The sequence below is a fragment of the Neomonachus schauinslandi genome, chromosome 12 (assembly GCF_002201575.2).
Source record: "Neomonachus schauinslandi chromosome 12, ASM220157v2, whole genome shotgun sequence".
NCBI classification, from domain to species: Eukaryota; Metazoa; Chordata; class Mammalia; order Carnivora; family Phocidae; genus Neomonachus; species Neomonachus schauinslandi.
The window spans coordinates 100,047,308-100,064,185 of NC_058414.1; the positions used below are offsets into that span (position 1 = coordinate 100,047,308).

At 44.9% G+C, this 16,878-nt stretch overlaps 1 protein-coding gene across 1 annotated transcript in view; it reads right to left on the minus strand.

Moving 5' to 3' along the window:
• RHEB (Ras homolog, mTORC1 binding) overlaps nt 1-14,562 on the minus strand; it is a 41,743-nt gene extending 27,181 nt beyond the window's left edge. The window contains exon 1 of the mRNA XM_021693025.2: nt 14,323-14,562. Coding sequence (XP_021548700.1) covers nt 14,323-14,374 — 52 coding nt within the window. The 5' untranslated portion in view covers nt 14,375-14,562. The remainder of the gene's footprint in view (nt 1-14,322) is intronic.
• Between the last annotated feature and the right edge of the window lie 2,316 nt (nt 14,563-16,878).

Consider the following 16,878-nt stretch of genomic DNA (forward strand, 5'->3'; position numbering starts at 1 on the left):
GCTTTGGAGAAAAATGCATTCAATAATTACACCTAATAAATTAATCTGTAATCTAAGAAAATGACAGATACTAACAACTATTTCAGCTAAGGCCTCAAAATAACATGACAGGGGCGCCTGGCTGGCTCAATTGGTGGAGCATGCGACTCTTGATCTTGGATCGTGAGTTCGAGCCCCACTTTGGGTGTAGCGATTACTTAAAAAAAAAACACGCACAAGTATAAAAATAGACCCCCCCCAGCAGTAAATGACCAACTGCTCGGTCATCCACTGCTGCGTAACAAACCATCCACTGCTGCGTAACAAACCATCCACTGCTGCGTAACAAACAAACAAACAAAACTCAGTGGCTAATACTAACAGCTACGTCATCTCTTCTCGAATTCTACAACCAAAGCTCGGCTCAGCTGGGCCCTCTGCTCGTCTGGCAGTCACTCCCTGGTGGCGGGGGAGGGCGGGTGGCTAGCCTAAGCTGGGCCAGCTGGGCCTTCCACCTTCCACACATCCTCCTCGCCTAGCATGCCCACATGTTACTAACAGTTCCAGAGAACACAAAAGCAGCAGTTGCTGATTTCTTAAGGAGTAAAGTCTGGCACCAGCCCATCATTATATCTGTAGCATTCTGCTAATTCAAGAGTGTCACAGGGAAAGGGCCTGAATACCAGGAAGGTGTTTCTCTGGGAACCACCAATAGAAGGGACATCAATAAAACAACCCAGTTTGCAAACAGCAGAAAAACTGCAGAATCACCTGGGGTTATAAATGGACTGCAACCTGAACGTATCATTATTAAAAGGGCTAGAATAACAATGAACTGTATAAAGGTTCAACAATGTTCTTCAGATGATACACAATGCCAAGTAGACGCTTACTAAAATACCGCACCCACTTTAGTAAATGTGTGGTTCTGTCAATGGCAGGTTGTTGCTTTTTTGAGGGGGTGGGGTGATATATATATATATCAGGGTCACCAAGGAAGCCTTTTGAAAAAATACACTTACCTCACCATTCTAATTTAAAAAGGCGGTGCGTAAAGAGTTCTTGTGTGTTCTGTGTTTGCCGTTATTCTAACATACATACCCACCCCTACAACATCTCCATCAGAGTCAGATGAAGGCATGTGATGCAGATAATCCAAAATTTAATTGTTCACTAGAACCTACAAGCCAGACACTGTTTTAAGAGTTTGTAAAACATTTTCGTATGAACTATCTCATTTGTTCCTGAGTTAACCAGGGATGACATCATCTCATTCTTTCTCACACCCCCTTCCTGATTTTTTAAAATAGATGCTAGGTGAGAAAAAAAATGGAAGGTGCAATTATTATTACAACAAAGACAAGACAGAATGACCAAGCAAAATTGGTTCATAAAATTATTACTCATTCAAATACTTCCAGGGTGCTTACTACTGCCAAGCATGATGCTACGAGATGAACGCCACTGAGAATACAATAAATAAGTTTATATTAAAACATAAAGATTTGAGCTACATAAATGAAGAATGTTATTAACTGTCAGGGTTACTAAACTAAAAGAAAAACAAAATTCTGCCAAGAAAGGCTATGGAACCATCTCCCTGAAGAGTTTTGAAACAGGAGATCCATTTCCGTGGGATGATTCAGAGATACAGCTGAGCTGGAAGGCAGGGACAGACCTGATAAACTGCAGGAAATTCAATGTTTGGCAACAATGAAGAAAGAATTTTGCTACATATGTGGCCAAAACTGGGGAGAAAGCTGGGGTTCAGGGTGGAAAAGAGCTAGGGAAAAGCAAACGAGATAAATCCTCAAATTATAACACAATCTTTAATATATTAAAGAACATGAAGTTTAAGACTCATCAAAATTAGTAACAAAAAATTAGGAAAATGAAATGAGACATCAGCACGAATGGTTATTTATAAAAATTATTTCTTCAAAAGTTCTTTAAGAGTCTACAATGATCCATTTATGACCACCAATTCATTCCTTCCTATTCCCGTGCTGTCCCACAGTGGGGAGTCAGTGGGCAGTGAACACCTGAAACATGGTTGGTCCTGAGATGTGTCATACACAGTGTAAAACATATATAAGATTTTGAAAGCTTAGCATAAAAAAGGTAACAATATAAAAAATACTCAATATATACCGAAATAGTATTTTGGACATATTGGGCTAAATTAAAGCTATACTTAAATTATTCCAACTATTTCTTCTTACTTGCTTAATGAGGTTACTGGAAAATTTTAAATTCCCTATGTGGCTTGCATTCTGTTTCTGTTGGACAATGCTGCTCTACACACACCATGGTTTAAAGGTACAGGAACACCCTACTTGTATGAACTTAGCTGCCTACCAAAAAGACTTCCACAGAAGTTTAAAAAATAGAAGCTATGTCCATTTTGTGTACAGTCCAATTTTTTAGGATAACAGAAACATGGTTGGATTAGGAAAACAACTTCTTTTATAAAAACACATTTCAGGGGCGCCTGGGTGGCTCAGATGGTTGGGCGTCTGCCTTCGGCTCAGGTCATGGTCTCAGGGTCCTGAGATCGAGTCCCGCATCGGGCTCCCTGCTCCTTGGGAGCCTGCTGCTCCCTCTGCCTCTCTCTCTCTCTGTCTCTAATGAATAAATAAATAAAATCTTTAAAACAAAACAAAACAAAACACATTTCATACATTTTGGTAGCAGTTATGTAGAATCAAAAAGTCTACGGGCACCTGGGTGGCTCAGTCAGTTAAAAGTCCGACTCCTGATCTCAGCTCAGGTCTTGGTCTCAGGGTCATGAGTTCAAGCCTCACACTGGGCGTGGAGCCTACTTAAAAAACTAACAAACAAAAAAAGAAAAAGTCTAGAGATGAAGCCCAACTCCCCATCTCCCACCTGCCTGGTGGAGTGAACAGTGTGGGTGTGTGGGGCCAAGCGGGTCTTGCAACCTCTGGTGTCCAAGGCAGCAGGGAAACAACGCCGCAGCAGGAAGGTGTTTGGGCACAGCCTCGGGTCACATGACGACCCAGGAGCAGCATACCCTCAGAGTCCATGATGCAGGCACAGCCACCTATCTCTAGGACCGTGGGAACTGTGTGGGTCCCTGCTAGGGCCTCTATACCCAGAAAGCAAGGTGAGTGTGTCTATCTGGCAGGTACATAAATGAATGTGGTCCACCCCCAAATCCTGGTCCACCCTTTCTCCCTTTAGCCAGTGGCACCATTGTTCATTCAGGCCCTCGTGCGAACCGCCTGAAGGTTATCCTTAACATCTCCACACCACAGCCTTGGCGATTCCCCCGTCGTCACTTCTCAACTCTGTCTCATCATCCTGCCTGTACTGCACCAGTCCCTGACACCTTGGCCGGTGAACTTCAGTACATGGCTGGTCCTGGCACTTCCGATCCCTCACTGCCCCATCCACCTCAGAGAGCTTGGGAGGGGAGGGATCTTGAGGATACAGGAGGATCAGCAAACTACAGACCAGGGGCCAAATGTGGCCCACAGTCTTTTTCTGTACAGCCTAGGAACTCCAAGTGGTTTTTACATTTTCAACTGGTTGAAAAAAAAAATCAGTAATATTTCACAATGTGAAAATTAGATGAAATTCAAATGTCAAGTGTCTGTAAATAAGGTTTCACTGGCACACAGCTACATTCATTGACGTACTATCTAGAGCCTCTTGCTGGCTACAAAAGGCAGGAGCACAGCTGACTCCAACACGATGGGTTTGAACTGCACAGGTCCACTGATGTGCAGATTTTTCCCAATAAATAACACTACAGTACTATACGTGTATTTTCTCTTATGATTTTCTCAGTAACATTTTTTTCTCTAGCTTACTTTACTGCAACAATACAATATCTAATACATATATACATACACAATATGTCTATAGAAAAAGTCTTGTCAATCCTGGCGTAGATGATCATCTTATCTGTTGCTTAAAATCCGTCAGTGACTTTCCTCTCTTTCTAGGGAAAAGACTAAAACTTCCACAACAAGGCCTCCAAGGCTGTTCTTGATAGACAGTCGGCACAAAGATAAACCCCTCCTTGCCCACTCCCATCTTACTCTTCTCTGCCTCGTTCACCATTCCCAGGCCCAGCCACACTGTGCCAAGCTCCACTCATCCTTTGGGAGCTTTGCGTATGCTGCTCCTTTTGACTGGAAGGTTCTGCCCTTCTTCCCCTACCCCAGTCACCCCCACCCTCTGCCTGGCTAACTCCAGCTTTTTTTTTTTTTTTTTTAAGATTTTTATTTATTTTTCAACAGAGAGAGAGAGACAGCGAGAGAGGGAACACAAGCAGGGGGAGTGGGAGAGGGAGAAGCAGGCCTCCCGCGGAGCAGGGAGCCCGATGCGGGGCTCGATCCAGGGACTCCAGGATCATGACCCGAGCCGAAAGCAGCCGCTTAACCAACTGAGCCACCCAGGCGCCCCTAACTCCAGCTTTAATGACAGTTCTTTAGGGACCGTTCTCTACCCTCACCCATGGTTACAGGAGCTCTCCCCTTGATGATTTCTCTCAAAGCATTTATCCCAACTGTCTTTAAATAATCATCTGTATAATGGCCCAATGAGAGTGCTGGCTTTGAACTATGGCTTAAATTGAGATCCTGGCTCAGCTACTTAATAAATGTTTGACCTTGGGTAAATCATTTAACCTTGTTGTTGCTCAGTTTCCTCATTTGCAAAACAGGCATCATCATCATCATCATCATCATCATCATCATAATACCTACCTCACAGAGTTTAAGGGCACCCCATACCACTAATGCTTTAAAAACCACCACATTATTAGTAGCAGTACAGTCCCCCGTGACTCCCTCACTAGATGAAGCTCCCTGAGGGCAGGGATCAGGACTGTCTTTGCTTCTGTGACTAAGTATACAGTGTCTGGCTGATTCGAACATTTAACGAACACCTATCTAAGTAACATATGACACCTAATCCACACAGTGTCCTCTTCAACCCATCATTTTAGCAACTCAATCTTCTGGGGGACTGAAGTCCTTTGGATAGTTGACAGAAGCCAACTCTTTACCCGGAAAATAGGCCCATGATTTCAGGGAAAGCTCATGACCTCCAAGAACCATTCCTCTAAGTTGGCAATGCTCCTCAACACGTGACACCCAGCACTGAAGAGACTGCTCTACTTGTGGTTCAGAAGGAGTGTTGGTTAACTAAAATGCCCAGAAAATTAACCCAGGTCCTCAACCTGTATGCACTCAGGAGACCTTTTCTGAAACATAAGCATAAGACTTTACATTTCTTTCTTTTTTTTAAAGATTTATTTGAGAGAGTACGCACACATGAGCTGGGGGAAGGGGAGGGGGAGAGGGAGCGAGAGGGAGAGGGAGGGAGGGAGAGAGAAAGAGAGAGAGAATCCTGAAGCAGACTCCATGCTGAGCACAGAGCCGGATGTGGGGCTTGATCCCAGGACCCCGAGATTATGACCTGAGCTGAATCCTATAGTTGGCCGCTCAACCAACTTCACCACTCAGGTGCCCCAAGACTTTACATTTCTGGTCGTCCTTTCCTCCAGTAGCCATGTCAGTAATGTTCTGGTTCTTCGTTCACAGAGCTCTGCCGTCTCCAGAGTCAGGCATTCCAGCCCCCTGGTGTACTCAAGGCCACACAAGCCTGGTCAGAGATTCACCCTACCCCATAGAGTTCTGGTCTAGAATGTGGACTGGAGATTCTAGTGTTTTCCCACTTCCCTGCTGCCACAGAGCATCAACAGTTTACCTTGGTGCATCTGGTTTGCCATGGTCATCTTGAGCCCTCCTTCCCCTTGATGTTAGCCACCATGGTTGAATTTTGCCACTTACATTTTTTACTCAGGCACCTATACAAGGAATGAACAAGAATAAAAAGAACCAGGGTGCTTGGGTGGCTCAGTCGGTTAATCGTCTGCCTTCGGCTCAGGTCATGACCACAGCGTCCTGGGACTGAGCCCCATGTCTCGGCTCCCTGCTCAGCGGGGAGCCTGATTCTCCCTCCCCATTCTTTCGCTCTTGCGCACACGTGTGCTCTCTCTCTCCCCCCTCTCAAATAAATAAATAAAATCTTTAAAAAAGAAAAAAGAAGAACCTATATTTTAAAATATTCTCTTTAAAATAAATTCTAAATGTAACTGGATGCATTTATATCTAATACAAGTCTTAAGAAAAGCATTTTTGTTTCATCAAACTATATTAACTGTAAGAGCCAGTATTTTCATCTCCACGTGCACAAATTATTTACTGTGACGCTGTAGAGTTAACATTCAACTTCTGATCTTGCAAGAAGCAGGATCTTGTTAAAACACCAGTTTCTGTTTCAAAAGTCCCTGAGGAGTCTTTCTTTTTTTTTTTTTTAAGATTTTATTTATTTATTTGCGAGAGAGAGAATGAGAGACAGAGAGCACGAGAGGGAGGAGGGTCAGAGGGAGAAGCAGACTCCCCGCTGAGCAGGGAGCCCGATGCGGGACTCGATCCAGGGACTCCAGGATCATCCTGAGGAGTCTTTCTGCAAGCAAGCAAGCACAACAAAAAGAAAAACGAGGGAGGGGGGACGGGGAGCTAAGGGGGACATCAACCAACCGAGGACATGAGGGAGTTCATTTTATTAGGGTCCTCAAACTGCCCTGCTTTCACTTGCCCACAGAGCGCCAGACTTCTGCTTCTAGCGCTTCTGTTCTCAATTAATCTCAATTTAGACTTCAAATTCCAATGTCTTATATGGAACCCTTTTTTTAATCAGAGGCCCAATATACATTTAACAATATTAAAATACTAAAAACAGTATTCCAGGGCCTCTGTGTTTGAGATGTAAAATTGTATTTCCAAATCAAGCAAGCAATTCATGATAAAGGTCCCCACCAGTTTGCACTGTGACAGGTATGAGGTTAAGACAGATTGAGGACTGTATTACTTAAGGCTTACTCTGGTACTTCATGATAAACAATTCTAGAACTAAGAATAAAGGTTCTCCCAAGGGTGATCACTCAAGACCTGATAATGGTTTACCTTGCACAATCATGTCCAACTGCAGTTCTGACTTATTCAAATAAATAAAAGTACAATCCACTCATGGACAATATTGAAGTTGTTAACTCCTTATTTTAAACCTTCAAGTAAGAGAAGTGTTGGGTATTACTGACTTCATAATCACAGGTAGAGATGGCCATTTCTGATTTTGTGATAATGTTGCTGTTGGTAGTTCAGTACCCCCCTGCACCCCAATTCTCCTGCTCGTATTGGAAAACCGTGTTATTAGCACATAGGTGCTGATATGTTGCCATCCATGTTTATTTTTATTAATCTCTGAGCGCCTCACCATTACCAGATCAAAAAACGACACTCACCCCAAACTGCACCACAATCAGAGGCCACTTCAACTGCCTTTCGGTACCCTAAGTCTCCCCATACTCTAGTAACCCACTGCTTACTACTCAGAAGGAATGGTCTCTTGAACTCCCTGCAAGGCCCTGCCTCATCCATGGCCCCTGACCACCTCCAACTAACTTCATTTCCTACTCTCACCACATTCTCTGCTAGTCACCCTGCCTCCTTCAGTTCCCAAGCACGTTAAGTTCTTTCCTGCCCCACCATCCCTCTCTCCTGCCAGGCGACAGGGCCTCTTCCAGAAGGCTCCTCTGACACTGTGGTGACCCTGCCCCTTGAGTAGCATCCACGATGCAACCACTCTTGATGCAGTTCTGCACAACTGCAAGGAGCAGTCTAGCAAGGTTCTGCACACCACGGTTCAAGGAGTCGGAGTGCAGCCAGAGACACTCTGGGGGGTCCCGTGAGCCCTATTCAGGGGGCTCATGAGGTCAAAACTGTTTCCATCACCATACCAAGATAGTATCTGCCTCTTTCACTATGTCCATATTTGCACTAATGGTGCAAAAGCAACGCGGCACTGCTGGCTTGGGACCCCTCAGCACGAATCAAGACCATGATTACACACTGTAGTGGAAAGCACGGCAGTCTTCACAGCCATGCTCCCGCCATTAAAAAACCAAACTATTTCCACTTAACAGTGTCCTTGAGGAAGCAGTAAAAATGATTAATTTTATCCCGACCCTTAAGTATGCCTTTTTAATACTGTGTGACCAAATGGGATGTATACACAAAGCGCTCCCGGATACTGAAGTGGGACGGTTGCCTCGAAGAAAAGCACGTGCACCACTGTTTGTGAAGTGATCTGAAAATAGCCACTTTTATCACAGAACAGCATTTTTACTTGCAGGAATGACCAACAAGCGATCATTATTTCAAATAGTTTGTATTCGGCAGGCATCTTCTTGAAATGAAAGAAATGAGACTGTCACTTCAAGTAAGACTGGTAGCACTTTGCCAAGGATCCAATTCAAACCCTCAGGAAGAAATGCGAATTTTGGAGAACTTGCATCACTCATGGTGAGCTTAAAGCTTTCTAATATTTACATTTTTTTGTAATGTAAATAAAATGACTGATGGTGATACTAAAAAATGTGAATACAAAGTTTGTATGTTGGAGCGCCTGGGTGGCTCAGTCGGTGAAGCATCCGACTCTTTGGTTTCAGCTCAGGTTATGATCTTGGGGTGGTGATTGAGCCCCCCGTCGGGTCAGGCTCTACTCCATGGGGAGTCTGCTTGAGAGTCTCTCTCTTCCACTGCCCCTCCACTGACTCACACGTGCACTCTCTTTCTCTCAAATAAATAAAATCTTAAAAAAAAAAGTTTGTATGTTGAAATGTATCAAAATGTGGAAGGATTTGCATAACAGTGAACCATTCTTTTCAAAATAACTAAGATATGACGTTACAAAATCAGTCATGGGTAGAAGATCCATTCATTCAAAGTGCAAAATAAAGCAACGAAATTCAGTGTAACAGAGTAGAAAAAATTGCTCCACATGATTTCAGGCTGTATACAACAACTAACCACCTATGGAGTTGAAACTACCACCAACACCAATGGAGTTCTGGTGAGTATCAAAGAATAGAAACAATTATCTGAGAAAGGTATTAAAATATTCCTGGGGTGCCTGGGTAGCTCAGTCGGTTAAGCATCTGACTTCCCTCAGGTGGTGATCTCGGGGTCCTGGGATTGAGCCCCATGTCAGGCTCCATGCTCAGTGGGGAGTCTGCTTCTCCCTCTCCCTTTGCCCCCCCCCCTCGCTCGTGCGCTCTAATAAATAAAATCTTAAAAAAAAAAATACTCCTCTCTTTCCCAACTAGGTATCTATACAAGGCTGGATTTCCTTCACATACTGCAATAAAATAACATATTGCAATGGAATGAATTTAGAAGCAGATATGAGAATTCAGCTGGTTTCAAAATCAGACATTTAAAGATAATTGCAAAATTATAAAACATCCTGTCAAAATCCTAGTGGGTTTTTTTTTTTTTTTCAGAAATTGACAATCTAGACCTAAGATTCATATGGAAATGCAAGGGATTCATAATAGCCCAAACAATCTTGAAAAAGACTAAAGTATAAAGACGGACACTTCCTATTTTGAAGTTTACTACAAAACTATAGCAATCAAGATAATATGATACTGGCGTAAGGACAGACATATAGGTCAAAGGAATAGAATCCAGAAATAAACTCTAACATGTATGGTCACTTGGTTTTTGACAAGGATGTCAAGATAATTCAGTAAGAATTGTCTTTAATAAAAGGTGCTGGGACAGCTTGATATCCACATGCAAAAGAATAAAGTTGTACCCCTATCTCCTACCATATACAAAAATTAACTCTGAGTAGATCGTGGATCAAATATGTCCAAGTTAAAATGATAAAACACTTAGAAGAAAACATAGTAGTAAATCTCCATGGCTTTGGGTCAGGCAATGGTTACTCAGACATGACAACAAAAGCACAAGTCACCAAAGAAAAAATAAACTGGACTTTGTCAAAATCAAAAACTTTTGCTTCAAAGGGCATCGTCAAGAAAGTGAAAAGACAACCCCACAGAATGGAAGAAATCATGTGCAAGTCTCATGTGATACCACTTCACACCCATAAGCATGGCTAAAATAAAAAAGACAATTACAAGTGCTGATGAGGATGTAAAGAAATTGAAACCAATGTTCAACTGTTGGTGGGAATGTAAAATGGCACAGCTGCTGTGGAAACCAGTTTTAGCAGTTCCTCAAAATGTTACACACAGGGGCGCCTGGGTGGCTCGGTCACCCAGTTAAGTGTCTGACTTTGGCTTGGGTCATGATCTCGGGGTCCTGGGATCGGGCTCCACATTGGGCTCCCTGCTCAGCAGGGAGTCTGCTTGTCCCTCTCCCTCTCCTGCTGCCCCTCCCCCTGCTGTACTCTCTCTGTCTCTCTCTCAAATGAATAAAACCTTTATATATATAAAAAAAATGTTACACATAGAGTCACCATATGACCCAGCAATTCCACTCTTAGGAATATACCCAAGAGAAATGAAAACATATGTCTATACAAAAATTTTATAGGAATAGCCATAACAGCATTATTCATAATAGCCAAAATGTAGAAACAATCACATGTCCATCAATTGACAAATGTATAAATAAAATGTGGCATTTTCAAATAACAGAAAATTACTTGGTGACAAAAGGGAATTACTGGTATATGCTACAAAACGGATGAACCTTGAAAATACTCATGTTAAATGAAAGTGGCTCACCACAAAAGACCATGTACATGTGATTCCATTTATATGAAATGTCCAGAATAGGTAAATTCATAGAAACAGAAAGCAGGTTAATGGATGCCAGGGGCAGGGGTGAGTGGGGGAATGTGTCCATAGGTATAGAGTTTCTTTTTGGGGTGATGAAGGTTATTATGGACAGATACAACCACATGGACATCAAAATAGCATTCGGCACTGAAATATCATAATCACAAATGCAAGCTCTGACTATCCTCTTGCACAGAACAAATGATCACCACCAAAAAAAAGTTAATTTCAAGCTTCAACACAAGGTGGCCACTATAGAACTACCCTACCCACAGGTGCACAACCAAAATGTTACTGAGTGCCTGAACAGAACTTCACATGTTAATTGACTTCATATATGGCAAAAAACGTTTTACCTTTAGCGTTTTCAATGAAATGGGTCAGGAAAGGATAGAGTAATTAAAAAAGACAGTAAATCAGAATACAACTGGATTGTATTTTATTGGGTACAAATTTAATGACATTTTCCCTATGAAGTATCCAACTAAAAGGTGCATCTTCTTTACTACCTAAAACATTCTGACAAGGTAATAATTTGAGTTACTTCTGAATTCTTTTACCAAACCACAGAGCTGTTTCATTTTCTCTTTAATGATCTTTCACATTCCTGTGATCCTCTCCCCCTTTTGTTAACCTCAGAGACTTTTATAGGACAAAAAATTTTTTGATTATAGTCTGATGGTAAACTGGATTATTAAAGCTCTCTGCAGAAGATTCCAGCGAAGGATGTACCAGATTTTATTTAAGGATCATTACCGGACACTACATTTTTAACTTAAGTTTAGTTACCTCCTATCATAGGACTCCTTGTTTGTGTTAGAAACAATGGATGTAAGGGAGCTCAAACATTTGCCACCACTAAACAATTAATACAAAGCACTCCCAGAAAGCCAGACTGCGTTATAGGTGACGTGTCCTTAAAAGCTTAACATTGTAAATAACAGGAAAAGTACTTCAGGAAAAAGGGTTGTATAAATTACCTGAGAATTATACATTCCTCAGTGGTAGTTTTATCAATGTTAAACAAAAAACAAAAAACAAACGCAAAATTTGAAAGCCAGGTAAAACAATCATAGAATTTAGTAGTTTTATCTGAAGGCAAACTTTTAAAGTTTGTGACATGACAAAGTCACAGTGACAAGTACCCTACTCGTCAAACTGGCATAATCAAGAGAACATTCTAAGAAAGGTGTGGTTTCTAGCTGAACCTTTTTCAAAAAGATTTTACTTTTAAGTAATCTCTACACCCAACATGGGCCTGGAACTCACAACCTTGAGATCAAGATCTTGAGATCCACTGGGTCAGCCAGGCGCCCCCTTTTCTACCACTCTTTACCTTTAGTCAATATGACACAACAGCTCAGCATCGCAAAATAACACAACCTAGAAACACGTGTACTCAAACTTCTCTAGTACAGCATCACATGTAAGCAAGTATTGTCCGTAAACTCTATTAAGTCTGAATACTGAATAATTCTCTGAAGAGTGGCTAGTACATAGCATCAGGGAAATACTTCCTTTTTTGATGCTGGCAAAACAAAAGACCCACAAACCACAAAGTGTCTTGGTTCCTAACAAAGGTAAACAACTTTAAAATCAAAGGTAAAGGTTGGGAATAATTTAACCTCTCCAAAATACCTTTTAGTTTCATCATCACTACACTTGAAGTAAGATATGGTAATATGACATATGGAAGGCACAGAAAATGGGGACCAGAACTTAGTCTGTATCCCACCGGAGGCTAGTTGAGCACAGTATTTCAAAAGCAGTTTAAAATAAATGTTTGTGAACAGAAGGTCAAGGGGTGACCTGTCACATTTGGGTTTTGAGGGGGATGATTAGATGGAAGACAAAACAGAACGGATCTCAACTGGATATAAGGAACTTCTTGAGCAAAACGGCAATAAACACTAGACTTGCTTATTATTGAAAACTAGAATCACCATCTGGAGAATTTCAAGGAGTAAGTCAGTATCTATCTTTAGGACATTCTCTCAAGTTGAAAACAGGCAGCCCAGGTAGATGTCACCTGTAAATTATTCAGAGATTGCTATCCTCAACTAGTGGGCACTATGTATCTGATTAGAACTCACTCAAGAGACAGGATATGTCCTCTTCCCACTCTTCAAAATGCCAAGGAAATAAAGAGAACAGAGAAGCAAGGGCTGGGTGATTCAGGCTGCCAATAAAGGTTCGATTCTACATGGGCATTTGGGGAGTGGACTGCTAGTGATTTTTAAAAGCCTCCATGTGATGCACGGTTACCTTAGAGCTGCAGCTGCTAAGGCCCCCTCACCAGTCTTCCCCCCCATACAGACCTATGATTTGACACTGCATCATACAAGAGTTATCCCTCTGACTCTCGGCACCCCCTATGTCTACACGAGCATCTCTCAGCCTTTGATTTCCCCCCATTCTTATGATCCCTCCACCCCACCCCACCCCACCCCCGGCCCTTTGACGAGAGAGATGATAAAAGGATGAGTAAGCATGCTGTAGCTGATCTTGGTCAAAGAGCACAGACCCTGGCACCGGCGGTGGAAAATGGGAGTGAGGAAGCAGAACAGAAAGCGGAGTCGGGGAGTTCATCCAGTGGGTAGCAGGCAGTTAAAAGCTTTCCTATGGCAGTTATTGTTGCCTCCTCCTGCAATCACCGTAGACTCCAAACCTTCGCTTTCACCGCCCCCCCCCCCGCAAGATCAAGTGCACATTTTCCTTAGACAGTTACTTCTTAAAAACAACACTAAAAGATAAACGTAATTTCTCCAGGCTTCCGGTTGTCAAAGACAATAAAGCCTCGCCCTGGAGCATGGTTAAGTTCAACGGTTGTTTTCTCACTCGTCTTCCGGCACCCAGTCCACCCCCGACCCCACCACAGACCACCCCCGTTGGGCAAAAAGGCGACTGCCACGAACAGTTTCAAATATATGTCAACCTCTGGGGGGGTGGGGGGAAACCCCAGCAAACTTCTGAATTACTTCAACAGCCCGGTTACAAGTACCTGACCTTATTTTTTCCCGAAGAAAAATAGGACACCGAGAAATCAGAAATCTCGTTTTCTCTGCCTTCCTACTTCGGTCGCTGGCCACATCTAGGGGGCTTTTCTGAAGAGGGCTCTTTCGGGTTTCTTCGGTAGGAAACTTGCCCTCAGTAGCCAAATGTCCTTTAGGTCCCTAAAACGCTGAACTTCGCCACGGATAGAAAAAAACCCAAGGTGCTGTTTCCTTTGTTAAAATCCCCCGGACTTTATTTAATTTGGGGCGGAAAGGCCGCTGGCAAGATCACGACAGCCAGCAGCAAATAGGTGGAGAGAAGACAGGTGCGACTGCTCCCTGCAGCGGTTCCGGCCGGGAGCAGACCCCCTCCGCCAGCTCGGCGGCCCCGGGCCACCCTGGACCTCCTCGTCTGCCCGCGGCCTCCCCAGGCACGTCCTCCCGAGCCCGGGCCGCCCCCCGCCGCCGCCGCCACCGCCCCGCGGGGCCCGGCCTCGCCGCCTCCGCTCAAAATGGAGGTGGCGGCGGGCAGGCGGCTGGTTACGAAACGCGCGGCCGCCACATGGCCGCGCCGACCCCAAACTTGGCCGGGCCGCCGCGTCCCGGCGCCCAGGCGAGGCTGGGCCCGGGCGCGGAGGCCGCGCGGCGCCCGCCACTCACCCACAGACCGGTAGCCCAGGATCGCGATCTTCCGGGACTTGGACTGCGGCATCTTGGCGGCCTCCTCAGCCCCGGGCCAACCACATCAACCGCGGCGGCAGCAGCGGCTCCTGTGCTGCGATCGGCGGCGGCCGCGCCGGGGCAGAGCGGCATCCAGGGGCGGGGCGGGCGGGCGCGGGCAGGCGCGGCTGCCTGGGCTCCTCGCTCTCGCGCCCAACCGCCCGGAACCGCCGCGCGGCCCCGCCCCCAAACACGCCCACGTGACCGCCGCCGCCGGCCCGGCCGCGGCTCGCGTCAGCACCGCCCTCCCCGACGCGGCGGCCACCCCCGCCCTTGAAACGCACGGGGGTGCGTGCGACGTTTTACTTTAAGGGGAAATAGAGGGGACGCCAAGATGCCCCCGGAAAAGTCACGACTGAAACTCGCTGCGTCATGACCCTCCCACCCTCTTCCGCCGCTGTTTAATTACGCCAATTCTCCCCGGGCGCTGATTGGATAATTCCCGCCCGCCCGCGCGATGACGCGGCGGAAACTCCATCTCTGATTGGGGGTGGCTAGGAGGCGGAGCCTAGGGCGGGGCTGCTCGCCCACAGCTAAAAATAAATTCCGGCTGCGACCCCGGGGTTGAGCGCGAGTGAGGTTTGAAGGATTCCGACGTCTCGGGGGTGGGGGGCGGAGAGAAAATAACTCCCCAGCGGTTGGTTAGAGGAGGGTGAGGGGCGGGGCAAGCTGTGGGGAGTGCGGTGATTGGTGGAACTTTGAGCGATTTGTGAACTCGCGCCCACAGAGCCCTTAAAAGGCGCGAGGCACGTAGCTATTGCAGGCTGGGTTGTGGATTGGCTGCTTCCTTCTTGGTGTTTTTTTAATTTTTAATTTTTTAACCCCTTCACTCTCTTAGAGTTAGTAAGACTAGGATTGAGGTTGTAGGTGGTTACTAGGCGTCATCCTTGGGTGAAAGATCCTGGGAAGAATGGAATATGCGTTAATTCCAAATCTTACACACTTCTCTACAAATGTGTGTGCCTCCCCAGTTCTGGTCTCGGCCTTGCCACGGGCGAACCCGGCACGCCTCACAGAAAATACCCAGCGCGATTCAACACCTCTTTACCTGTCAACACCTGAGTGGCTGATTAAGTAGGCAAACTCGAACACCAGCCGTCGCTGGCTGAGAACGCTCCAGAACCATCCTTGCGGGGGATGGGGGAGAGTCAAGTCTGCTGGGCCTGCCCTCCTGTGCGGGCTGACATCTCCGGGAAGGGGACGCTGTGTATTTCCCACAAAAAGCACACGGGCAACCCCTTTTTCCACTGGTGCTCGCGAAGAGCACGGGTGTTGGAGTAGGGGGAGGGAAGCCAGCGCTGGAGGCCTCGGTCATGGAAAATAAAGGTGGAAGCCAGGCCTGAGAAATGAGGATGCGCTTGGGACCTTTCCAGCCAGGGAGACTTCCATCATGCTTGAGCTTTTTGCCCTTGGTGGTTGCTAAAGAAGCAGATACTCTTGCTACTCCTACAGATGTCCCCTACTGTCCTCAGGCTGTTTGACCATGTTGGGACAACCACCTGCTGGTCACAGCCCTTCGCCTTTCCCAGGAAACCCTGAGGAGTTGCAGGATTGAATTCCTGGGTATGAAGATTCAGAGGTGTGACTGTCCCATAAATATGCCCTGTTGAGTTAGAACACTGGCATTAGGGCAGAATCCTTCCACCATCTTGCTGAAGTGCTTCTAAGAGAGGAATAGTGTGTGTTCACATCCTAGGAACTCTACAGATTGAAGTCCCAGACAACCAGCTGGAACTGAGAAATATCTGTGAAATTCTGTGTTTTGTCTTAATGGTTTTTGCATTCTACTCTATATTTAGTTGAGATATTTAAAAACTTCAGGTCTTAAAATGGGAATCTCCAGGAAAATGTATCATTTTTATCCCGTCAACTCGGATGCCCCTTACCACAGTAAACTGATGAACTGATGCTACTAAACTCCTTGGTTGGCTGTGAAATCAGATTTGTGGGTGTTACCTTTTATTTTCTTAAATAGAAGAACAGAACAGAAAACAGGTTGCTCGAATTGGTAAGTATTGTTTTGTATTGTTTCATGATGTTTTGTTGTGTGTATATGTATTTGTAAAGGTGTGATATGTGTTTTGGGTACTGAGTTCCATTGTAAAATGTATTTCTTACTGTGAGTTGCCTCACAGAGTTTGAAAGTGTTGCCCTAGCCTGGGAATATTAGGAGTCCAGACTGAGAAGCTCCACTGTAAAGGACAGAGTCCTTAAAGAAATGTTCCAGGTGTCCTAAAGTCATTAAGGTCAGACCCAGGAATTGTGAAGATTCCATTATTCCAGAATGGGGAGAATTTATTTGGTTGAAGAAATGACTCCGGTTCCCTAAAATTACTGGTGATTGACGGTGTGAATTCACGTAAAAGTGACTGACTGCAGCCAGACCTTACAGGAACATGGTGGGGAGAAACGTGCTTGCTTCTGAATTCAGAGTAGTTCTACTGATTGAGATCACTTGTTAACTGTCTAAGCAGCTGGAACTTCGGCCACCAATCA